The sequence below is a fragment of the Salmo trutta genome, chromosome 7, assembly GCF_901001165.1.
Source record: "Salmo trutta chromosome 7, fSalTru1.1, whole genome shotgun sequence".
NCBI classification, from domain to species: Eukaryota; Metazoa; Chordata; class Actinopteri; order Salmoniformes; family Salmonidae; genus Salmo; species Salmo trutta.
The window spans coordinates 15,367,062-15,392,654 of record NC_042963.1 but is presented as its reverse complement, the minus strand read 5'-3'; the positions used below and the strand labels follow the sequence as shown (position 1 = coordinate 15,392,654).

At 40.3% G+C, this 25,593-nt stretch overlaps 1 protein-coding gene across 2 annotated transcripts; it reads left to right on the top strand.

Moving 5' to 3' along the window:
• Positions 1 to 8,726: 8,726 nt before the first annotated feature.
• LOC115197008 (troponin I, fast skeletal muscle-like) lies at positions 8,727 to 24,127 on the top strand. Of its 2 annotated transcripts, none has more exons than XM_029758124.1 (7): positions 8,727 to 8,825; positions 15,663 to 15,695; positions 16,157 to 16,199; positions 16,388 to 16,516; positions 16,689 to 16,778; positions 23,476 to 23,652; positions 23,786 to 24,127. In XM_029758124.1, the coding sequence occupies exons 2-7, from the start codon at positions 15,688 to 15,690 to the stop codon at positions 23,879 to 23,881; spliced, it is 543 nt and encodes a 180-aa protein (XP_029613984.1). In that variant the 5' UTR covers positions 8,727 to 8,825; positions 15,663 to 15,687; the 3' UTR covers positions 23,882 to 24,127. The 2 variants fall into 2 exon arrangements, with proteins under 2 accessions (XP_029613984.1, XP_029613985.1); XM_029758125.1 differs by lacking the exon at positions 8,727 to 8,825 and adding an exon at positions 11,419 to 11,488.
• The last annotated feature ends 1,466 nt before the right edge of the window (positions 24,128 to 25,593 follow it).

Sequence of the window (25,593 nt, the reverse complement as noted above, 5' to 3'; positions counted from 1 at the left end):
AGTTTTGCTTCCGTCCCTCTGCAGGAACCTAACTGCCCAAGAGAAACATTTGGATTTGAATTTGAAAGGACAGCAGGTGTAGTCACTTAACTGAAAAATGTAAAGAGCTCCTCAATTTAAGATAAGGTTTGTTGATTGTATGATCTAAATTGATATTGATTTATGATGTTAGCATCTATCTTTTCATATTTGTACAAATCTTTCTAAAGCAGAAAATGGACACAATTCAATGGATATCAATCAACAAAGAGGTAAGAATTTGTAGGCTATAACAATATGTTGATGTCTAGCTGTATTGGGTGCAGATGACTGAACTGCTCACTTTTGTGTCTGTCTGTCTGCAGGTATACAGACGAGGAGGCAAAGGTATGCCAATTGGTATTGGTATGTTATGCAGATCACATTTAGCATCTTTCTCCCTTACCGCTTCAATGAATATCCCATAGGCCTCTACATTATGGACAAGGAATGTGTATGAAAACCATCATCAAACAGTTTTTTTCATTCACATCTACCACGAAAACCAAGGTATGAATACTGCCGTGTGCATGTTTTGTTAATCAGCAGTATAATTACTATTTTTGGGATTTGCAGAGTTTACCCTCCCTACACCTCTGATGAATATAGCAGGAAACATGTTCGATCACCATTCACTGCAAAATCATTCTGGCTATGGATACAGAGAACATCAACACATTAACATCTACACGCCAAAAGATATACACGTGACCACTAAAATCATAATAAACATTGAGTACTAAAATATTGTGTTATTGTTATGCTTATTATTATGATTAATAATAATAACAACGGGAGGTGGGTAGTTTAAAAGATGAATCCCAAAATGTTCTTCAAAAGGTTCTTCCATTACCCAGTAAAAGGGATTCTTTGAAGAACCCTTTTCAAGGGTTCATCGAAGAACTTGTTGGGGATCCCCCACAATTTAAATGTGAAGAACCCCTAAAGGATACTCCAGGAACCTTTTCTTTTTAGAGTGTATAACGCCATACAACGGTAGGCCTAGGCTATAGCTTGCTTATTGAGAACGTGCCTCACACATACAATTCAATTTACGGGAGCCTATTTTTTTATGTGACGAGAAGTGCGATGCTTAAAGGCCTATACTCGTTGAAACCAATTACAACAATGTTGACTGTCAACACTCCAAACCAGTGCAGGCTGCTGAGGGGAGGGCGGCTCCAGCCATTACCACAAGCCTGTCCTCCCCAATTAAGGTGCCACCAACCTCGGGTGCTCCAAACATATTGAGCAAACACTGGTTGTTTTTTTTCTGTTGCTATCACTTGTCACTGTAGCCTATGCTATTTAATAAACTGTATTAGCCAATCAATCCACAATGGAGTAGGTCGAGAATATTTCGTGCCCCCAGGCGAATTGGAGTTGATGACAACGCAAAGACTGTCAATAACACGTGTGTATCATCATGAACAACATTAGCCTTAGCAACAATAGTGTAATCTGCGGGTTGCTTTCAAAATAAAAGTCCCCACATTGACTCTGATGCAAACATATAAAAATTGTGAAAACGACACAATTGTACTAGATAATGCTAAACAAGGTTGGAATGTTGTTATATAAATTAAACAAAAGAAGATTTTTTTGTTAATTTGACCAAATCTTGTTATTGCATTGTCGATGTTTTTGAATTCAGAATTGTATTGGGGGCATACAATCCATAGATTAGGCTGTACATTGCAATATGAATGTACTTGATGGCAAAACTATGCAGTATTTTGTTTTTTAATGTATTATTTCTTACACTGTTACCCCAGGAAATCTTAAGTCTTATTACATACAGCCGTGAGGAACAATTGGATATAAGAGCAACGTCAACTTACCAACAGGAATACGACTTTCCCGAAGCGGATCCTCTGTTTGGACCACCACCCAGGACAATGGATCGGATCCCAGTAGGCGACCCAAAACAACGGCGCCGCAGAAGGGGCAGACGAAGCGGTCTTCTGGTCAGGCTCCATAGACGGGCACATCGCTCACCGCTCCCAAGTATACTACTCGCCAATGTCCAGTCTCTTGACAAGGTAAGCAAAATTTGAGCAAGGGTTGCCTTCCAGAGAGACATCAGAGATTGTAACATTCTCTGTTTCATGGAAACATGGCTCACTCCGGATACGTTATCAGAGTCAGTACAGCCACCCGGTTTCTTCACACATCGCGCTGACAGAAACAAACATCTTTCTGGTAAGAAGAAGGGCGGGGGTGTATGCCTTATGATTAATAAGTTGTGGTGTGATCATAACACCATACAGGAACTCAAGTCCTTTTGTTCACCTGACCTAGAATTCCAAACTATCAAATGCCGACCGCATTATCTACCAAGAGAATTGTCTTTGATTATAATCACAGCCGTGTATATCCCCCCCAAGCAGACACCTCGACGGCCATGAAAGAACTTCATTGGACTCTATGTAAACTGGAAGCCACATATCCTGAGGCTGCATTTATTGTAGCTGGGGATTTTAGCAAGTCTAATCTGAAAACAAGGCTTCCTAAATGTTATCAGCATATCAAATGCGCGACCTGAGCTGGCAAAATTCTGGGTCATTGCTACTCTAACTTCTGCAACACATACAAAGCCCTCCCTCGCCCTCCTTTCGGAAAATCTGACCATGACTCCATTTTGTTGCTCCCAGCCTATAGACAGAAACTAAAACAGGAAACACCCGTGCTCAGGTGTGTTCAATGCTGGTCCGACCAATCTGATTCCACGCTTCAAGATTGCTTCGATCACGTGGACTAGGATATGTTCCGGATAGCATCGGACAACAACATTGATGTATACACTGATTCGGTGAGCGAATTTATTAGCAAGTGCATCGGTGATGGTGTACCCACGGTGAATATTAAAACCTTCCCCAACCAGAAACCGTGGATTGATGGCAGCATTCACGCAAATCTGAACGCGCGAACCACTGCTTTTAATCAGGGAAAGGTGACCGGAAACATGACTGAATACAAACAGTGTAGCTATTCCCTCCGCAAGGCAATCAAACGAGCTAAGCGTCAGTGTAGAGACAAAGTAGAGTCACAATTCAACGGCTTACACACGCGACGTATGTGGCAGGGTCTACAGTCAGTCACGGATTACAAAAAGAAATCCAGCCCCGTCGCGGACACCAATGTCTTGCTCTCAGACAAACTAAACAATTTCTTTGCTCGCTTTGAGGACAATACAATGCCACTGACACGGCCCGCTACCAAAACCTGTGGGCTCTCCTTCACCACAGCCAACGTGAGTAAAACCAGCTGGCTGATGTGTTTACGGACATATTAAATAAATTCCTATCCCAGTCTGCTGTTCCCACATGCTTCAAGAGAGCCACCATTGTTCCTGTCCCCAAGAAAGCTAAGGTAACTGAACTAAATGACTATTGCCCCGTATCGCTCACTTCCGTCATCATGAAGTGCTTTGAGAGACTAGTCAAGGATCATATCACCTCCACCCGACCTGACACCCTAGACCCACTCCAATTTGCTTACCGCCCCAATAGGTCCACAGACGACGCAATCGCAATCACACTGCACACTGCCCTAACCCATCTGGATAAGAGGAATACTTATGTAAAAATACTGTTCATCGATTACAGCTCAGCATTTAACACCATAGTACCCTCCAAACTCGTAATTAAGCTCGAGACCCTGGGTCTCGACCCCGCCCTGTGCAAATTGGTCTTGGACTTTCTGACGGGCCGCCCCCAGGTGGTGAGGGTAGGAAAAAACATCTCCACCCCGCTGATCCTCAACACTGGGGCCCCACAAGTGTGCATTCTCAGCCCTCTCCTGTACTCCCTGTTCAACCATGACTGCATGGTCATGCATGCCTCCAACTCAATCATCAAGTTTGCAGACGACACTACAGTGGTAGGCTTGATTACCAACAACGATGAGACGGCCTACAGGGAGAAGGTGAGGACCCTCGGAGTGTGGTGTCAGGAAAATAACCTCACAGTCAATGTCAACAAACAAAGGAGATGATCGTGGACTTCAGGAAACAGCAGAGGGAGCACCCCCCTATCCACATCGACGGAACAGTAGTAGAGAAGGTGAAAAGGTTTAAGTTCCTCGGCATACACATCCCGGACAAACTGAAATGGTCCACCCACACAGACAGCGTGGTGAAGAAGGCCTCTTCAACCTCAAGAAATGTAGCTTGTCACCAAAAACTCACAAACTTTTACAGATGCACAATCGAGAGCATCCTGTTGGGCTGTATCACCGCCTGGCATGGCAACTGCTCCGCCCACAACCGTAAGGCTCTCCAGAGGGTAGTGAGGTCTGCTCAACGCATCACCGGGGGCAAATTACCTGCCCTCCAGGACACCTACACCACCTGATGTCACAGGAAGGCCAAAAAGATCATCAAGGACAACAACCACCCGAGCCACTGCCTGTTCACCCCACTATCATCCAGAAGGCGAGGTCAGTACAGGTGCATCAAAGCTGGGACCGAGAGACTGAAAAACAGCTTCTGTTTCAAGGCCATCAGACTGGTAAACAGTCATCACTAACATTGAGTGGCTGCTGCCAACATACTGACTCAAATCTCTAGCCACTTTAATTATTAAAAATTGGATCTAATAAATGTATCACTAGTCACTTTAAACAATGCCACTTTATATAATGTTTACATACCCTACATTACTCATCTCATATGTATATACTTTACTCTATACCATCTACTGCATCTTGCCTATGCCGTTCTGCCATCGCTCATCCATGTATTTATATGTACATATTCTTATTCATTCCTTTACACTTGTGTGTATAAGGTTGTTGTGAAATTGTTAGATTACTTGTTAGATTTTACTGCACGGTCAGAACTAGAAGCACAAGCATTTCGCTGCACTCGCATTAACATCTGCTAACCATGTGTATGTGACCAATAAAATTGATTTGATTTGACTGGTGAGCTTAATGTTGCTTATTTCACAGCGGTTTCAGATTACCGCAATAAGAGCGACGATGCCAATATTTGAGTAAACTCTTCACGGCTGTGTTCTGTGAGTGTCACTGAGTAGGCTGATACACCATTTCTTGGGTGTGCAATGTTAATGTCAATATGCACAATAGGCTGAACAGTGGGGTGATTTCCCACAGTCAAAGTCCTGCAATAACAGCTAGATGCTAATATTTGTGTAAACTCTACATAGTTGTGTTCTGTGGGTGTCACTGAGTAGGATGATATGCCCCTTTCATGGGTGCACAATCCATAGGTTAGGTTGTACAGTGCATATACAGTGTCAAGAAAATGATGTGAACCCTTTGAAATTACCTGGACTTCTGCATAAATTGGTCATAAAATTGTATCTGATCTTCATCTAAGTCACAACAATAGACAAACACAGTCTACTTAAACTGTCACGGCCTGATCTGTTTCACCTGTCGTTGTCACGCCCTGACCAGGGGAACTCTGCTATTTTTGGTCAGGGTGTGGTATTTCTATGGTTTATTTTCTATGTTTTGTTATAGCCTTTCTTTGTGGTTTATTTCTATGTTGGGCTCGGAGGTGATTTCCAATCAGACAGCTGTCGCTAGTTATGTCTGATTGGGAATCACATTTAAGTTCCTTTTCCCCCCCACGATGTTTGTGGGTTGTTGTCTCGTTATTTGAGCACGTAACGTATTGGCAGTTTTCCTTGATTTTGTGTACATGTTTAATTCTAGTGTGTTGAATAAACATGTATTCGCTCCCAGCTGCGTTTTGGTCCGCTTCCTCGTCACCAGACGCCGATCGTTAGTCGTTGAGATTGTCTCCACACTCTACAGGTGTTGCTTATTTTCCCCAGTGTATTTATCCCTGTGTTTCCTGTCTCTCTGTGCCAGTTAGTCTTGTCAAGTCAACCAGCGTGTTTTTCCCATGCTCCTGCTTTTTCTATTGTCTCTTTTTCTAGTCCTCACGGTTTTGACCCTTGCCTGCTCTGACTCTGTACCCGCCTGCCTGACTATTCCGCCTGCCCTGACCTCGAGCCTGCCTGCCACTCTGTACATCTGACCTTGTCATTAACTTTTTGCCTGTCCACGACCATTCTCTTGCCTGCCCCATGGATACTAATAAATATCAGAGACTCAAACCAACTGCTTCCCGTGTCTGCATCTGCATCTCGCCCGGTGCCCTTATATAAACTAATAACACAAACAATAATATGCTTTCATGTCTTTCTTGAGCACACCGTGTAAACTTTCACAGTGTAGGGTGAAAAAAGTATGTGAACCCTTGGATTTAATAACTTGTTGACCTTCCTTTGGCAGCAATAAACTCAACCAAACATTTTCTGTAGTTGAAGATCAGACCTCCACAATGGTCAGGAGGAATTTTGGACCATTCATCTTTACAAAACTGTTTCAGTTCATCAATATTCTTAGGATGTCTGGTGTGAACCGCTCTCGAGGTCATGCCACAGTATTTTATATCGGGTTGAGGTCAGGACTCTGACTGGGCCACTCCGGAAGGCATATTTTCTTCTGAAGCCATTCTGTTGTTGATTTACTTCTGTTTTCGGTCGTTGTCCTGTTACATCACCCAACTTCTGTTGAGCTTCAATTGGCGGACAGATAGCCTTACATTCTCCTGCGAAATGTCTTGATAAACTTAATTTTTCTGTCGACGATAGCAAGCTGTCCAGGCCCTGAGGCAGCAAAGCAGCCCCAAACCATGATGCTCCCTCCACCATCATTTACATCTGGGATGAGGTTTTGGTGTGCTGTGCCTTTTTTTCTCCACACATAGTGTTGTGTGTTCCTTCCAAACAACTCAACTTCAGTTTAATCTGTCCACAGAATATTTTGCCAGAAGCGCTGTGGAACATCTATGTGCTCTTTTGCAAACTTCAGATGTGCAGCAATGTTTTTTTGGACAGCAGTGGATTCTTCCATGGTGTCCTCCCATGAACACCATTCTTGTTTAGTGTTTTACACATCGTAGACTCGTCAACAGAGATGTTAGCATGTTCCAGAGATTTCTGTAAGTTTATAGCTGACACTCTAGGATTCTTCTTAACCTCATAGAGAATTCTGCACTCTGCTCTTGCAGTAATCTTTGCAGGACGGTCACTCCTAGGGGGAGTAACAACAGTGCTAAAGTTTCTCCATTTATACACAATTTGTCTTACAGCGGACTGATGAACATCAAGGCTTTTAGAGATACTTTTGCAACACTTTCCAGCTTTATTCATATCAACAATTCTTAATCTTAGGTCTTCTGAGATCTCTTTGTTTGAGGTACGGTTCACATCAGGCAATGCTTCTTATGAATAGCAAACTCAAATTTTGTGAGTGTTTTTACAGGGCAGGGCAGCTCTAACCAACATCTCCAATCTCGTCTCATTGATTGTATTCCAGGTTAGCTGACTTCTGACTCCAATTAGATTTTGGAGAAGTCATTAGCCTAGGGGTTCACATACTTTTTCCAACCTACAGTGTGAATGTTTAAATGATGTTTTCAATATAGACAAGAAAAATACAATACTTTGTGCATCATTAGTTTAAGCACACTGTGTTTATCTATTGTTGTGACTAAGATGAAGATCAGATCAAATTTGATGACCAATTTATGCAGAAATCCAGGTAATTCCAAGGGGTTCACATACTTTTTCTTGCCACTGTAAGTATGCCCCCAGTGCAAATTCAACTAACAATTGTATTTTGTTTAATGTATATAATAACACTCCAACCTTGTGTAGTATTATTTAGTCCAATTGTGGCATTTTTTTCACAATTTCTATAGGTTTGCATCAGTTGTAATGAAGGGGGCTTTTATTTTGAATTCCATTATTGTTGCTCATGCAAATGTTGTTCATGACACACTGGTGTCAATAACTTACAAAACTTGAGACAAATGCATGAAGTATTAAGCCATAGAATGCTGTGAGTGGACAATCCGTGTCACACTTCCAACTTGTTTATTGATCAAAACCCAGCCCTTTTGAACCACCTTCAGCTATTGCACTCATGGTAATGGCTGTGAAAATAGCCAAAATATTTGACATACACCCAGACCTATAGTGCTACTGTGATCGCGTAGATTTACCATTGCATTAGGTTTGTTAAAATAGAGCGCTCAATGTGAGAACTGATTACAAATGTTAGTATTTAGGTATTGCTGATTAATGTTTCCAAGTAGCACTCAATATGTTTCCAAGGTTAATTATTTCATCCATAATGAAAACTTGAGTTTGTAGTAAAATAAATATCCATAAATCATCCTTGAAATCCTTGTCTATCTTACTTTTCTTTCAGTAAGAGATCCGAAAGGGAGAGAACTGTCATCAGGTCCTTTGGGCGCCTCAGGAGGCACGGACATCAATCCCAGACACATGACGCCTCCGAGGTATGACCAGTTTAATAGTTTGTCATCCTTTTACAATATTCAACATGGATGCCAGACAGTTGCATGTCTGGTGTTCTGAACATACTGCATGTGTGTGAATTACAGCATTCTCTATTACTGTTGATGTGAGTGGCCTTTAAAGTTCTACCCCTCTCTGCTTCTTATGGGTGATGGCATATGCTAAATAACAGATAATGAAATAAGAACAACAATCTTGAAGGACGGGTTATTTATAATGGAGACGCTTGGGAGGGGAGCGAACAGGGAAACACTGTACCGTATTTCATGACCTTGTCATCCCATTGGTTTGGTCTGTAATCCACTTCCATAAAGAGAATGTAGGATTATAGAGAGTGATCAGAGAATGCAATTTATACCTTCTTAACACTTGAGTTGCCTGCAGTCAGTCAGTCAGTTGGACATCCCTTAACAAGCCTGTGCTGCTCTCCTCAGTTCCAAGGTGAGAACCATCCAGTCTGTCTCTGTTCTGTACTTCTATCTAGTTAGACACTATCCAGAGGAAAGAAGAATCATTTAGAGATTTTGATTTTCGGAGAAACTTAATTACTATATAGTAGCATGACGTCTTTGCGACAACTTATTCATGAGTACTTGTAGCATTATAGTGATATGCCTATTACAGATTGAATGTTATTTCTTAGCTGTTGGTTGAGAAAAATAAGATTGTTTGTATAAAGATTTTAGCATGTGAAATGCATTTTAATTTGTGAAATGTATGAGAATTGTATTGTGCATTGGAATTGTATTTGAATGTGATTACTCATTTTTGGCTATTAACATTGACTATAGTCCAAGAGTGTTAGAATGTTTTGGAAATATTGATTTATTTCCTGTAATCATAAATTAAGGTTTTTGGATTGTTTCTTCACATGGTAATGCTCTCTGTCTATTACATTTTATTCCTATTTAAACAAATGTAATGTCTCTCACTAATACATATTTTCATAGTCGGCTGAATTGCAATAAAATGATACATGTTTAAATGACTCAAATATAAATTATCAGTGTTTAAAAAGCATACATAAATTACTTAATTACTTGGTTTATTTCAATACATTTGATATTTCAGTTGTTTTGTACAGATTTCTTGATTTATGTTGTCGATGTATCTTAATGTGTAACATTTCAATAGTAGTATTTGCATAAAGAAACGTTTCTCAGGTACCAGTAGGGTATTAAATATGTTTTAGTGAGCAGACATCAACTGTATAATTATCCATGGGGTGGTAAATGATTGATATATGGACTGATGATTTGACATGCTGAAAGGGTACACCACCACAAGACATAAATCTGAAAGTGATCTACAAATGTTTTCCTTCCTGTCAACATATATTGGACATAACCAAACAGCCTGTTACAACATCGTAGACATCTCTGATACATCACCTAATTCGCCATCTGAACATACACTGAGTGTACAAAACATTAGGAACACTTTCCTAATATTGAGTTGCGCCCACTTTTGCCTTCAGAACAGCCTCAACTTGTTGGGGGATGGACTTTACAAGGTGTCAAAGTGTTCCACAGGGATGTTGGACCATGTTGACTCCAATGATTCCCACAGTTGTATCAAGTTGGCTGGATGTCCTTTGGGTGGTGGACCATTTTTGATATACACAGGAAATTGTTGAGTGTGGAAAAAGCCAGCAGTGTTGCAGTTCCTGACACACTCAAACCGGTGCACCTGTCACCTACCACACTCCTTTCAAGGGCACTTAAATAGTTTGGCTTGCCTATTCACCCTCTGAATGGCACACATACACAATCCATGTCTCAAAAATCCTTCTTTAACCTGTCTCCACTCCTTCGTCTACACTGGTTGAAGTGGCTTTAACAAGTGACATCAATAAGGGATCATAACTTTCTCCTGGATTCACCTGGTCAGTCTATGTCATGGAAAGAGCAGGTGTTCCTAATGTTTAGTACACCCAGTGTATAATCTAATTCACAACATTTGCTCCACTCCATTTTCGGAGCCGCAAAAACGTCCTGCGTTTTGATTTTCGATATGACTAAAGCGCTTGAGTTACTGTACTTGAGTTCATGGGAATAGTGAGGATACGTCTTTGTTAATAGATGACCCCATACCACGGCAAGTTGAACAGCTGACATGTCAGCACACAAGAGTTGCTGTATTGTAAATACCTCTATGCCTGTGTAGTTGATCTTATTAAAGCTGGAGTGATACTATTCCAGTTTTAAAAGTACTGTGCAGCTCTGTGAAGTACCCGCTCTTCTGCAGGTCTAAATGTACTGTCTTGGACTGGATTTTTTGAGAACTCTACTCCTTTAAATAGCATTATGAGACATTCATGGCTTTGGTTTATTACACAATAAACTAATCTGAATTTGAATCTGAACAATAATTACCCCTGAAAGAAAAAGAGATGCTTATAAACTTATTTTGACAATACCTCTATTCAGTGTATGTAATCATGAAGAGTGGAGACAGTTGAGTTAGTGCACTGAACAGACCTGATAGAGCAGAAGCAGTTATTTTTGGCCTAACATGGCCTAACGTCTTGGTCATCTAAGGGATGTTCTAGAAGGCACCACCAGCTGTCGTGTTGGCTTACTGTGACCTCTCGGAGACAAGTCTGACATAAAGTAGAGCCACTTAAGACAAGATCTAGGACCAATTTAGATCTCCTCCACTCAACTCAAGATAACGTTCCCATCTCCGGGGACACCCCGAGCCCAGACCAAAGATTGAGTCGGCTGAGTTTAAGAGATTCAGAATGTATTCTAATTACTTGTCTCCATTACAAACCCAAGCAAAGAAGTCCATTGTAAATTCTGGCTGCATGGCCCCTGTTGGAAGTATGGGAGAGTGGGGGCAATTATAAGAAGGGACATACTCAATAACACAAATTAGAAACAATCTAGAGTGCTGTTATTCGATGTGCTTGAAAAAAGGGAAACTGTTTTGTATTGACCTGTCTAACATTCTCAATTTATCTAAACCTACAGTACCAGTCAAACTTTGGACACACCTACTCATTCCAGGGTTTTTCTTTATTTTTACTATTTTCTACATTGTAGAATAATAGTGAAGACATCAAAACTATGAAAGAACACACATGGAAACAGAAAGTAACCGTAAGTGTTTAGCAAATTAAAATATATTTGATATTTTAGATTCTTCAAAGTAGCCACTCTTTTTCCTTGATGACATCTTTGCACACTCTTGGTAATCTCTCAACCAGCTTCATGAGATAGTCACCTGGAATTCATTTCAATTAACAGGTGTGCCTTGGAATGTCTTTCCTTCTTAATGCATTTGAGCCAATCAGTTGTTTGTGACAAGTTAGGGGTGGTATACAGAAGACAGCCCTATTTGGTAAAAGACCAAGTCCATATTATGGGAAGAACAGCTCAAATAAGCAAAGAGAAACGTAGCCACCCTTTGCCTTGATGACAGCTTTGCACACTCTTGGCATTCTCTCAACCAGCTTCATGAGGAATGCTTTTCCAGCAGTCTTGAAGGAGTTCCCACATATGCTGAACACATGTTTGCTGCATCTCCTTCACTCTGTGGTCCAACTCATCCCAAACCATCTCAATTGGGTTGAGGTCGGGTGATTGTGGAGGCCACGTCATCTGATGCAGCACTCGATCACTCTCCTTCTTGGTCAAATAGCCCTTACACAGCCTGAATGGGTGTTTTGGGTCATTGTCCTGTTGAAAAATAAATGATAGTCCCACTAAGTGTAAACCAGATGGGATGGCGTATCACTGTAGAATGTTGCGGTAGACATGCTGGTTAAATGTGCCTTCAATTCTAAATAAATTACTGACAGTGACACCACCAAAGTGACATGGTGGGAACCACATATGCGGAGATCGTCCATTCACCGACTCTGCTGCGTCTCACAAAGACACGGCGGTTGGAACCAAAAATATAAAATCTGAAATTTACACCAAAGGACAGATTTCCACCGGTCTAATCTCTATTGCTTGTGTTTCTTGGCCCAAGCAAGTCTCTTCTTCTTATTGGATGGTGTCCTTTAGTCGTGGTTTCTTTCCAGCAATTCGACCATGAAGGCCTGATTCGCACTGTCGTCTCTGAACAGTTGATGTTGAGATGTGTCTGTTACTTGAACTCCATGAAGCATTTATCTGGGCTGCAATCTGAGGTTCAGTTAACTCTAATGAACTTATCCTCTGCTGCAGAGGTAACTCTGGGTCTTCCTTTCCTGTGGTGGTCCTCATGAGAGCCAGTTTCATCATAGCGCTTGATGTTTTTTGCCACTGCACTTGAAGAAACATTCAACGTTCTTGAAATGTTCCGGATTGACTGACCTTCATGTCTTAAAGTAATGATGGACTGTCATTTCTCTTTGCTCATTTCAAATCAAATCAAACTTTATTTGTCACATGCGCCGAATACAAGAAGTGTAGACCTTACCGTGAAATGCTTACTTACAGGCCCTTAACCAACAATGCAGTCCAAGAAGAGTTAATAAAATATTTACCAAATAAACTAAAGTAAAAACAATTAAAAAGTAACACAATAATATAACAATAATGAGGCTTTATACAGGGGGTACCGGTACCGGGTCAGTGTGAGGAGGTACAGGTTAGAGGTAATTTGTACATTTAGGAAGGGGTGAAGTGACTATGCATAGATAATAACAGCGACTAGCAGCAGTGTACAAAACAATTGGAGGGGGGGTGGGGCGGGTCAATGTAATTGTCCAGTGACCATTTGATTAATTGTTCAGCAGTCTTATGGCTTGGGGGTAGAAGCTGTTAAGGAGCATTTTGGTCCTAGACTTGGCGCTCCGGTACCGCTTGCCATGCTGTAGCAGAGAAAACAGTCTATGACTTGGGTGACTGGAGTCTCTGACAATTTGATGGGCTTTCCTCTGACACCACCTATTATATAGGTCCTGGATGGCAGGAAGCTTGACCCCAGTGATGTAGTGGCACATACGCACTACCCTCTGCAGCGCCTTATGCCGAGCAGTTACCATACCAGGCGGTGATGCAACCGGTCAGGATGCTCTCGATGGTGCATCTGTAGAACTTATTGAGGATCTGGGGACCCATGCCAAGTCTTTTCAGTCTCCTGAGGGGGAAAAGGTTTTGTCATGCCCTCTTCACGACTGTCTTGGTGTGTTTGGACCGTGATAGATCATTGGTGATGTGGTCACCAAGGAACTTGAAACTCTCGACCTGCTCCACTACAGCTCTGTTGATGTTAATGGGGGCCTGTTTAGCCTGCATTTTCCTGTAGTCCACGATGAGCTCCTTCGTCTTGCTCACATTGAGGGAGAGGTTGTTGTCCTGGCACCACACTGCCAGTTCTCTGACCTCCTCCCTATAGGCTGTCTCATCGTTGTTGGTGATCAGGCCTACCAGTGTTGTGTCATCAGCAAACTTAATGATGGTGTTGGAGTCGTGTTTGGCCACACAGTCATGGGTGAACAGGGTGTACAGGAGGGAACAAAGTACACACCCCTGAGAGGCCCCAGTGTTGAGGATCAGTGTGGCAGACATGTTGTTGCCTACCCTTACCACCTGAGGGTGGCCCATCAGGGAGTCCAGGATCTAGTTGGAGAGGGAGGTGTTTAGTCTCATGGTCCTTAGCTTAGTGATGAGCTTTGTGGGCACTATGGTGTTGAACGCTGAGCTGTAGTCAATGATCAGCATTCTCACATAGATGTTAATTTTGTCCAGGTGGGAAAGAGCAGTGTGGAGTGCAATTGAGATTGCGTCATCCGTTCTTGACATAATCAAATCAAATCAAATTTTATTGGTCACATACACATGGTTAGCAGATGTTAATGTGAGTGTAGCAAAATGCTTGTGCTTCTAGTTCTGACCATGCAGTAATATCTAACAAGCAATCTAACAATTTCACAACAACTACCTTATACACACAAGTGTAAAGGAATGAATAAGAATATGTTCATATAAATATATGTATGAGTGATGGCCGAACGGCATAGGCAAGATGCAGTAGATGATATAGAGTACAGTAAATACATATGAGATGAGTAATGTAGGGTATGTAAACATATAAAGTGGCATTGTTTAAAGTGACTAGTGATACATTTGTTACATCCAATTTTTAATTATTAAGTGGCTAGAGATTTGAGTCAGTATGTTGGCAGCTGTTTAACAGTCTGAGGGCCTTGAGATAGAAGATGTTTTTCAGTCTCTCGGTCCCAGCTTTGATGCACCTGTACTGACCTTGCCTTCTGGATGATATAGCGGGGTGAACATGCAGTGGCTCGGGTGGTTGCTGTCCTTGATGATCTTATTGGCCTTCCTGTGACATCGGGTGGTGTAGGTGTCCTGGAGGGCAGGTAGTTTGCTCCGGTGATGCGTTGTGCAGACCTCACTACCCTCTGGAGAACCTTACGGGTTGTGGGTGGAGCAGTTGCCGTACCAGGCAGTGATGCAGCCCGACAGGATGCTCTCGATTGTGCATCTGTAAAAGTTTGTGAGTTTTTGGTGACAAGCTACATTTCTTCAGCCTCCTGAGGTTGAAGAGACGCTGTTGCATATTTTTGTTGTTGCTGTAAACAGAATCATTCAAAGATGGATAATATGGACTTTGTATTTTACCAAATAGGGCTATCTTCTGTATACCACCTCTACATTGTAGTGGCAGCAGGTAGCCTAGTGGTTAGAGTGTTGGACTAGTAACCGAAAGGATGCAAAATCGAATCCCTGAGCTGACAAGGTAAATATCTGTCATTCTGCCCCTGAACAAGGCAGTTAACCCACTGTTCCTAGGCCGTCATTGAAAATAACTGACTTGCCTAGTTAAATAAAGGTAAAATTAAATAAATTGTCACAATATAACTGATTGGTTCAAACGCATTAAGAAAATCCACAAAATAACTTTTAAGAAGGCACACCTGGTAATTGAAATGTTTCCAGGTGCCTACCTCATGAAGCTGGTTGAGAGAATACTAAGACTGTGCAAAGCTGTCATCAAGGCAAAAGGTGGCTACTTTGAAGTATATAAAATATATTTTGATATGTTTAACATTTTTTGGTTACTACATGATTCCATATGTGTTATTTCATAGTTTCGATGTCTTCACTAGTATTCTACAATGTAGAAAATAGTAAAAATAAATAAAAACCCTGGAATAAGTGTCCAAACTTTTGACTGGGACTGTATATAATAGTATCAGTAATCATATTGGTATAGTTTCCGTATTTGTATAGTTGATGGAGGATATACCAGTATTGTTGGTAAAATGTTTGCTGTTATAAGTACACATTTCATGATTATTATTGTTTTGCATTTCAGGAATAGAAGACTCCAAACACCCAAGATGGCTGAGTAAGTATATGCCAATTCATTTGCATGTTTTGTTTCAAAGGGGTCGTTCACTCATTTTTACATGGCCTCATTTTCACTCTATCTGGATTTGTAGTTGATCCCCCAAACCGTTGTTTTATATCTTGTTTCCTTACAGAGAAAACTTGCCATTGACTACAATGCATTATGAAAATGTGTCTAAAGCATGTTGGAAAACGCTCCAAAACACTTCAAACCAACTCATATTAATTCAGAATCCCATTCTGAATAGTCTCTGCACTAAATAAAAAAACATTTGTCCCCTGTGCCATAAATCCATGCTTGAATGATGCTTTTTATAGCAACAACAAAAATATGCAAGTATGGACAGTGGAACACTTTTTTTTTTAAATGTGCAGAGACATCATTCAGAATTGGATTATGAGTAATATGAGTTGGTTTGGAGTGTTACTAAACCTGACTTTCTCTCCTTTGTCCAATAGCAAGAAAGGCAATGTGTCCTCAAGCCGTAAGCATACTCTGAAGGTAAGGAATCCCACTCAGCCCTTCCTTTAATGTTTTGTTTTTTATGTAATAAAAACATAAATAAACGTAAATAATGTATAAAAATCTTAATAATACATACTTTTTTATAAAGTAGTAAAACAAAGGGAGATATTGGTCAATCGTCTTATCAACTGTCAAAATATACGTTGTCATAAATTTGTCTCCAGAGTTGTATGCTGGCAGTTGCTAAGGATTTGCTCGAAGCTGAAGCATTAGAGAAAGTTAAAGAAAGGGAGAGATACATGGACGAGAACTGCCCTCTTCTGGAGATTCCCCACTCCAAGGATGATTTGGTGGTATGATATTCAGATATTCACAGATATTATGAAAACATATCATACCTGCTTGATACAGTGTGCTGTATGAGTTGTGCTTCTATCAGGTTCAGCTGTACCAAGGAAGTTAAGGCATAAAAATAGGTATTATATGCTGGTGGTACCATTTTTCTTTGTTGTATTCTTTCATTAGGACCTTTGCACAAAGATGTACGACAAAATTAATGTGATTGATGAGGAGAGATACAACTTAGAATACAAAGCAGTCATGGTTTGCAATGAGGTAAGCAACCCTCTTTTAAATGATTTATGTGTCAATATAAATATAAATATTTATACAGTGCCTTCAGAAAGTATTCACACCCCAACAAACATTTTAACAGAATAAAATGGATTTAATTGTCATTTTTTTGGTCTATGATCTACACAAAATACACTAATGTCAAAGTGGAAGAAAAATTCTAACAACAAAAAAATGACAAATAAAAATAAAATACACTATTATATAATTAACATAAGTATACACACGTTAGAATCACCTTTGGCAGCAATCACAGCTGTGAGTCTTTTTGGGTAAGTCTCTGAGAGCTTTGCAATCCTGGATTGTACAGTATTAGCACATTATTCTTTTTTTAAATTCTTCAAGTTTTATCAAGTTGGTTGTTCATCATTGCTAGACAACAATTTTTAAGTTTTGCCATTTTAAGTCAAAACTCTTATTAAGCCATTCAGGAACATTCAATGTTGTCTTAGTAAGCAACTTTATTAGGTTTTCCTCTAGGATTTTCCGGTTAGCTCTTTTCCATGCTTGAAAATATGAAGAGTGGTACTCAATGAGACGTTGTGTTGGATTTTCTCCAAACGTAACACTTTGTATTAAGAGCATGAAGTTAATTTATTTGCCACATATTTTGCAGTTTTACTTTAGTGCCTTATTGCAAACAGGATGCATGTTTTGGAATATTTGTATTCTGTACAGGTTTCTTTCTTTTCACTCTGACATTTAGGTTAGCATTGTGGAGTAACTACAATGTTGTTGATCCATCCTCAGTTTTCTCATCACAGCCATTACAATTGGTAACTGTTTTAAAGTCACCATTGGCCTCATGGTGAAATCCCTGAGCGCTTTCCTTCCTCTCCACCAACTGAGTTTGCAAGTACGCCTGTGTCTTTGTAGTGACTGGGTGTATTGATACACCATCCAAACGTCACCATGCTCAAAGGGATATTCAGTGTCTTTTTTTTGTTTTTTTACCCATCTACCCTTTTTGGTGAGGCATTGGAAAACCTCCCTGGTCTTTGTGGTTGAATCTGTGTTTGAAATTCACTGCTCGACTGAGGGACCTTACAATTATCTGTATATGTGGGGTACAGAAATGATGTAGTCATTCAAACAAATCATTTCAAACACTATTACTGCGCACTGAGTGCTGCCTATACAACTTATATGACTTGTTAATAAGCATATTTTTACTCCTGAACTTACTTAGGCTTGCCATAACAAAGGGATTGAATACTTATTGACTTATTGTAAGACATTTCAGTTTTCCATTTTTTATTAATTTGTACACATTTAGAAATAACATAATTCCACCTTGAAATGATGGGGTATTGTTTGTGGGTCAGTGACAAAAAATCCAAATGATATCAATTTACAATTCAGGCTGTACTACAACAAATGTGGAAAAAGTCAATCGGTGTGAATACTTTCTGTTCTATCTACCATACAGTGGGGTTCAAAATTATTGACACCATTGATATAGATGAGCAATAATGACTGTATAAAATATATAATAAACATTTTGAGCTATATTTTATGCAAAAAAAAGGAAATTATATTGTTTTATAGTAATACAATTGCTCAGAGAAAGCGATATTGTTTAACAAGTAATATCATTTTTTCTCAAAAAGTTAGGGGACAAAATTATTGACTACCCTAAAAATTCTTATAAATTAAGTACTCAAAAGTTCAGCATTTGGTCCCATATTCCTAGCACGCAATGACTACATAAAGTTTGGGACCGTACAATCTTGTTGGATGCTTTTTCAGTTAGTTTTCATTGTGTTTCAGATTATTTTGTGCCAAATAGAAATTAATGTTAAATAATGTATTCTGTCATTTTGGAGTCACTTTTATTGTAAATAAGAATATATGTTTCTAAACACTGCTACGTTAATGTGGATGCTTCCATGGTTAAGGAAATTACTGGATGAATTGTTACTGATAATGGGGAGAGGTTAGCATGTCTTGGGAGTATGATCTTTGACCCACCTTTCTCACTCATCATTTTTCACGATTCATTCAGGATTATCTGTAATCATGGTAGCATCCACATTAATCTAGAAATGTTGAGATACATATTCTATTCTTATTTACAATAAAGTATTTGTGTATATACAGTACCAGTCAAAAGTTTGGACACACCTACTCATTCCAGGGTTTTTCTTTATTTTTACTATTTTCTACTTTTTATAATAATAGTGAAGACATCAAAACTATGAATGAGTAGGTGTACAAACTTTTTTGACTGGTACTGTATTTTATATATATATATACTGCTCAAAAAAATTAAGGGAACACTTAAACAACACATCCTAGATCTGAATGAAAGAAATAATCTTATTAAATACTTTTTTCTTTACATAGTTCAATGTGCTGACAACAAAATCACACAAAAATAATCAATGGAAATCCACTTTATCAACCCATGGAGGTCTGGATTTGGAGTCACACTCAAAATTAAAGTGGAAAACCACACTACAGGCTGATCCAACTTTGATGTAATGTCCTTAAAACAAGTCAAAATGAGGCTCAGTAGTGTGTGTGGCCTCCACGTGCCTGTATGACCTCCCTACAACGCCTGGGCATGCTCCTGATGAGGTGGCGGATGGTCTCCTGAGGGATCTCCTCCCAGACCTGGACTAAAGCATCCGCCAACTCCTGGACAGTCTGTGGTGCAACGTGGCGTTGGTGGATGGAGCGAGACATGATGTCCCAGATGTGCTCAATTGGATTCAGGTCTGGGGAACGGGCGGGCCAGTCCATAGCATCAATGCTTTCCTCTTGCAGGAACTGCTGACACACTCCAGCCACATGAGGTCTAGCATTGTCTTGCATTAGGAGGAACCCAGGGCCAACCGCACCAGCATATGGTCTCACAAGGGGTCTTAGGATCTCATCTCGGTACCTAATGGCAGTCAGGCTACCTCTGGTGAGCACATGGAGGGCTGTGCGGCCCCCAAAAGAAATGCCACCCCACACCATGACTGACCCACCGCCAAACCGGTCATGCTGGAGGATGTTGCAGGCAGCAGAACGTTCTCCACGGCGTCTCCAGACTCTGTCACGTCTGTCACGTGCTCAGTGTGAACCTGCTTTCATCCGTGAAGAGCACAGGGCACCAGTGGCGAATTTGCCAATCTTGGTGTTCTCTGGCAAATGCCAAACGTCCTGCACGGTGTTGGGCTGTAAGCACAACCCCCACCTGTGGACGTCGAGCCCTCATACCACCCTCATGGAGTCTGTTTCTGACCGTTTGAGCAGACACATGCACATTTGTGGCCTGCTGGAGGTCATTTTGCAGGGCTCTGGCAGTGCTCCTCCTGCTCCTCCTTGCACAAAGGTGGAGGTAGCGGTCCTGCTGCTGGGTTGTTGCCCTCCTACGGCCTCCTCCACGTCTCCTGATGTACTGGCCTGTCTCCTGGTAGCGCCTCCATGCTCTGGACACTACGCTGACAGACAGCAAACCTTCTTGCCACAGCTCGCATTGATGTGCCATCCTGGATGAGCTGCACTACCTGAGCCACTTGTGTGGGTTGTAGACTCCGTCTCATGATACCACTAGAGTGAAAGCACCGCCAGCATTCAAAAGTGACCAAAACATCAGCCAGGAAGCATAGGAACTGAGAAGTGGTCTGTGGTCCCCACCTGCAGAACCAGTCCTTTATTGGGGGTGTCTTGCTAATTGCCTATAATTTCCACCTGTTGTCTATTCCATTTGCACAACAGCATGTGAAATTTATTGTCAATCAGTGTTGCTTCCTAAGTGGACAGTTTGAATTCACAGAAGTGTGATTGACTTGGAGTTACATTGTGTTGTTTAAGTGTTCCCTTTATTTTTTTGAGCAGTGTATATTCTCCAGTCTCATAAAACATTTGAGAAAATGTCTGTGTCGCAGGGTGAGGTATAGAAAGGTATTGAAAACAGGGGTGCCAATAATTTTGACTCCCTATCTTGTTTTATGACTTTATGACGATTGTATTAGTATATTACTACCGTTCAAAAGTTTGGAGTCACTTAGAAAAATTGTCCATTAAAATGAGATGAAATTGATCAGAAATACAGTGTAGACATTGTTAATGTTGTGTATATATATGTACAGTTGAAGTCGGAAGTTTAAATACACCTTAGCCAAATACATTTAAACTCAGATTTTCACAATTCCTGACATTTAATCCTAGTAAAAATTCCCTGTCTTAGGTAAGTTAAGATCACCATTTCATTTTAAGAATGTAAAAAGTCAGAATAATAGTAGAGAGAATGATTTATTTCAGCTTTTATTTCTTTCATCACATTCCCAGTGGGTCAGAAGTTTACACATGCTTTTTCAGTTCTGCCCACACATTTTCTATAGAATGAGATCAGGGCTTTGTGATGGCCACTCCAATACCTTGACTTTGTTGTCCTTAAGCCATTTTGCCACAACTTTGGAAGTATGCTTGGGGTCACTGTCCATTTGGAAGACCCATTTGAAGACCCATTTGCGACCCATTTGCGACTGATGTCTTGAGATGTTGCTTCAATATATCTACATCATTTTCCTTCCTCGTGATGCCATCTATTTTGTGAAGTTCACCAGTCCCTTCTGCAGCAAAGCACCCCCACAACATGATGCTGCCACCCCCGTGCTTCACGGTTGGGATGGTGTTCTTCAGCTTGCAAGCCTCCCCCTTTTTCCTCCAAACATAATGATGTTCATTATGGCCAAACATATTTTGTTTCATCAGACCAGAGGACATTTCTCCAAAAAGTACAATCTTTGTCCCCATGTGCAGTTGCAAACCGTAGTCTGGCTTTTTTATGGCAGTTTCAGAGCAGTGGCTTCTTCCTTGCTGAGCGGTATGTCGGCTGCGTAGCCCCATGGTGTTTATACTTGCGTACTATTGTTTGTACAGATGAACGTGGTACCTTTTTGGCATTTGGAAATTGCTCCCAAGGATGAACCAGACTTGGCTGATTTCTTTAGATTTTCCCATGATGTCAAGCAAAGAGGCACAGAGTTTGAAGGTAGGCCTTGGAATACATCCACAGGTACAACTCCAATTCACTTAAATGATGTCAATTAGCCTTTCAGAAGCTTTTAAAGCCATGACTTCATTCTGGAATTTTCCAAGCTGTGTAAAGGCACAGTCAACTTAGTGTATGTAAACTTCTGACCCACTGGAATTATAAGGGAAATAATCTGTCTGTAAACAATTGTTGGAAAAATTACTTGTGTCATGCACAAAGTAGATGTCCTAACCGACTTGCCAAAACTATACTCTGTTAGCAAGACATTTGTGGAGTGGTTGAAAAACGAGTTTTAATGACTCCAACCCAAGTGTAGGTAAACTTCCGACTTCAACTGTGTGTGTGTGTGTGTGTGTGTGTGTGTGTGTGTATATATATATATATATATATATATATATATATATATATATATATATATATATGAGTCTACAAAACATTAGGAACACCTTCCTAATTTTGCACCCCCTTTTGCCCTCAGAACAGTCTCTATTCGTCTGGGCATGGACTCTACAAGCTGTCGAAAGCGTTCCACAGGGATGCTGGCTGATGTTGTCTCCAATGCTTCCCACGGTTGTGTCAAGTTGGCTGGATGTCCTTTGGGTGTTGGACCATTCTTGATACACATGAGAAACTGTTAAGCATGAAATACCCGGCAGCGTTGCAGTTCTTTACACACTCAAACCGGAGCGCCTGGCATCGACTACCATAGCCCGTTCAAAGGCACTTAAAAATCCTTCTTTGTCCTGTCTCCTCCCCTTCATCTACACTGATTGAATTTACTGTATATACTGTATATACAGTAACAGTCAAAAGTTTGGACACGCCTACTCATTCAGGGTTTTTTCTTTATTTTGACTATTTTCTACATTGTATAATAATATTGACGACATCAAAACCATGAAATAACACATGGAATCATGTAGTTAAACAAATCTAATTATATTTTAGATTCTTCTAAGTAGCCACCCTTAGCCTAGGCAAGTCAGTTAAGAACTAATTCTTATTTTCAATGACGGCCTTGTTAAGGAGCAGAACAACAGATTTTTACCTTGTCAGCTCTGGGATTTGATCTTTTAACCTATCAGTTACTAGTCCAACACTCTAACCACCAGCCTTGATGACAACTTTGCACACTCTTGGCATTCTCTCAACCAGCTTCACCTGGAATGCTTTCCCAACAGATTTGAAGAAGTTCTCACATATGCTGAGCACTTGTTGGCTGCTTTTCCTTCACCCTGTGGGCCAACTCATCCCAAACCATCTTAATTGGGTTGAGGTCAGGTGATTGTGGAGGCCAGGTCATCTGATGCAGAACTTCATCACTTTCCTTCTTGGTCAAATAGCCCTTACACAGCCTGGAGGTGTGTTGGGTCATTGTCCTGTTGAAAAACAAATGATAGTTGCACTAAGCTCAAACCAGATGGGATGGCGTATCACTGCAGAAAGCAGTCATCAAGACAAAGGGTGGCTACTTTGAAGAATCTGAAATATAAAATATATTGGTTACTACATGATTCCATATGTGTTATTTCATCGTTTTGATGTCTGAACTATTATTCTACAATGTAGAAAATGGTGAAAATAAAGAAAAACCCTGGAATGAGTAGGTGCGTCCAAACTTTGTATATGTTTCCTCCATTGAGCCCTCCTAAATCACTGATTTTCCTGTATAACAATTCCACCCACCAGGTTATAGACCTAAACATAAAAATCATTGACATGAGGGGCAAGTTCAAGAAGCCAGCTCTGAAGAAAGTGCGTATGTCTGCTGATGCTATGCTCCAGGCTCTGCTGGGCTCCAAGCACAAGGTGACCATGGATCTGAGATCCAACCTAAAACAAGTGAAGAAAGACGAGAAGAAAGAGGTGAGTATCTGTCCATTAGGCTAACACAATATATTACAGAGATATCGCATCGCGAGACATTGTCAATGTTGAAGGAATTTTGGGCCTTAATATTCCACCCTTCAATGTCTTCTCACCCTTTCAATCATCACAGGATAAGGATTTGCGTGACGTTGGTGACTGGCGTAAGAACATTGACGACAAGGCTGGCATGGACGGCAGGAAGAAGATGTTTCAGGGAGATTCTTAGATCATTGGGATGTGTTTGTGTGATGTGGCTGGCTACTGTCCTGTAATGTCTAGCTGTCAAACACATACTGATATTCATTACAACTAATATCATGACTATGTAATCTGTGTAAAATCTTTGTTTCTTTTGAAGATGGAAAGAAACAGAAGGAAACAGAAACAAGATGTGTGTAATTGTTTGACAGTTGATTTACTGTAGTAGAGGTAAAAGTGAACAACTTTTGTAATAAATTGCCATTAAAGGAAATCTTTCTTAGTTTGTGTTATTTATATTTTGTCATGCTGATACACCAAGAGAACTAAAATGCTATATCTCAGAACCACTATCCTGTACTGTTACCGTCCAGGGTGGACCCTTGGTAATGTTCTACACTAGAGTGCTGAGCTGCCCATATCTCTTTCAAACATGCAAATCACTGCTATAGTTGATACTCATCTCAATTGAGTCTAAATGGAGCAACATGTAACTAGTTTCTAGAGGTTTTGAAATCAATGCTTTCTATCATGTTATACAACTGTATTTGGATTGTTATTCATTTACTGTTGGATAAAGATCACTTTCCAAGACATGTTAAGTAAAATCATGAGGTCTGTTTTAGAGATTGTGTATGTATTTTAAGAGCTTGAAAAATTGGGCACAGCTTTTTTCTGTTGCATTCTGTACCAGTTTCTACTTTTTGAGGTCTTTTCCCCATAGATCCTGCTATTCTGCATATTCTAATTCCTAATTCTGTTCTTTTTTTTTACCACTAGGGCAATTGAAAATAAGGTGAGTTTCTTTATTTGTTTTTCTTTTTTTTTTGCATCACAAAGTTATCAAGTATATTATTTATTCATTGTTGAATTGTTTTAAAAGTAACACATTGACTAAGCAATTTTAAATTGTTTCAAATTATCTTTCCCATCAACATTGCCATTTACTGTAATTTATTACTTTCCTACTCTCAACAGAAACAGTCACTTGAACATCAGATGGAGTCTTCAGTGGTAAGTGTCTATATATTGAGGATATTTATTTATTCTCCAGCCATCACATCTCCCACCATCATCATTTGGTGCGGCAGGTAGCCTAGTGGTTAGAACTTTGAGCCAGTAACTGAAAGGTTGCTAGATTGAATCCCTGAGCTGACACGGTATAAATCTGTTGTTCTGCCCCTGAACAAGGCAGTTAACCCACTGTTCCTAGGCCATCATTGTAAATAAGAATGTGTTCTTAATTTTACATTTACATTTACGTCATTTAGCAGACGCTCTTATCCAGAGCGACTTACAAATTGGTGCATTCACCTTATAATTGACTTGCCTAGTTAAATACATTTTTAAAAATCACATAAATATGTTTTACATTTACAGGAGCAATTAGTGTTAAGTGCTCAATGGAAAATCTATTTTATTTTTTTATCTCACCTAGTCAGCTCAAGGATTCGACCCAACAACCTTGCAGTTACTGGCCCAATGCGCTTAACCGTTAGGCTGCCTGCCACCCTGTCAGTTATGTCAGATCACATGCATATTATATTCACAGAAAGAGTTGTTGAATATTAGGCCAATGCTTATCTCTTTATCAAGATTGTACAAAGATGTAGAGTTGAACTATCCGATCTGCACTGTAGTTTTGTAACTCATCAAAGCTTAAATAAATAAGCAATAAAACTAGAATAACAATCTTGAAGGGTTGGTTATTTATATGCATGGAGGTTAGGTTGTGGCTAG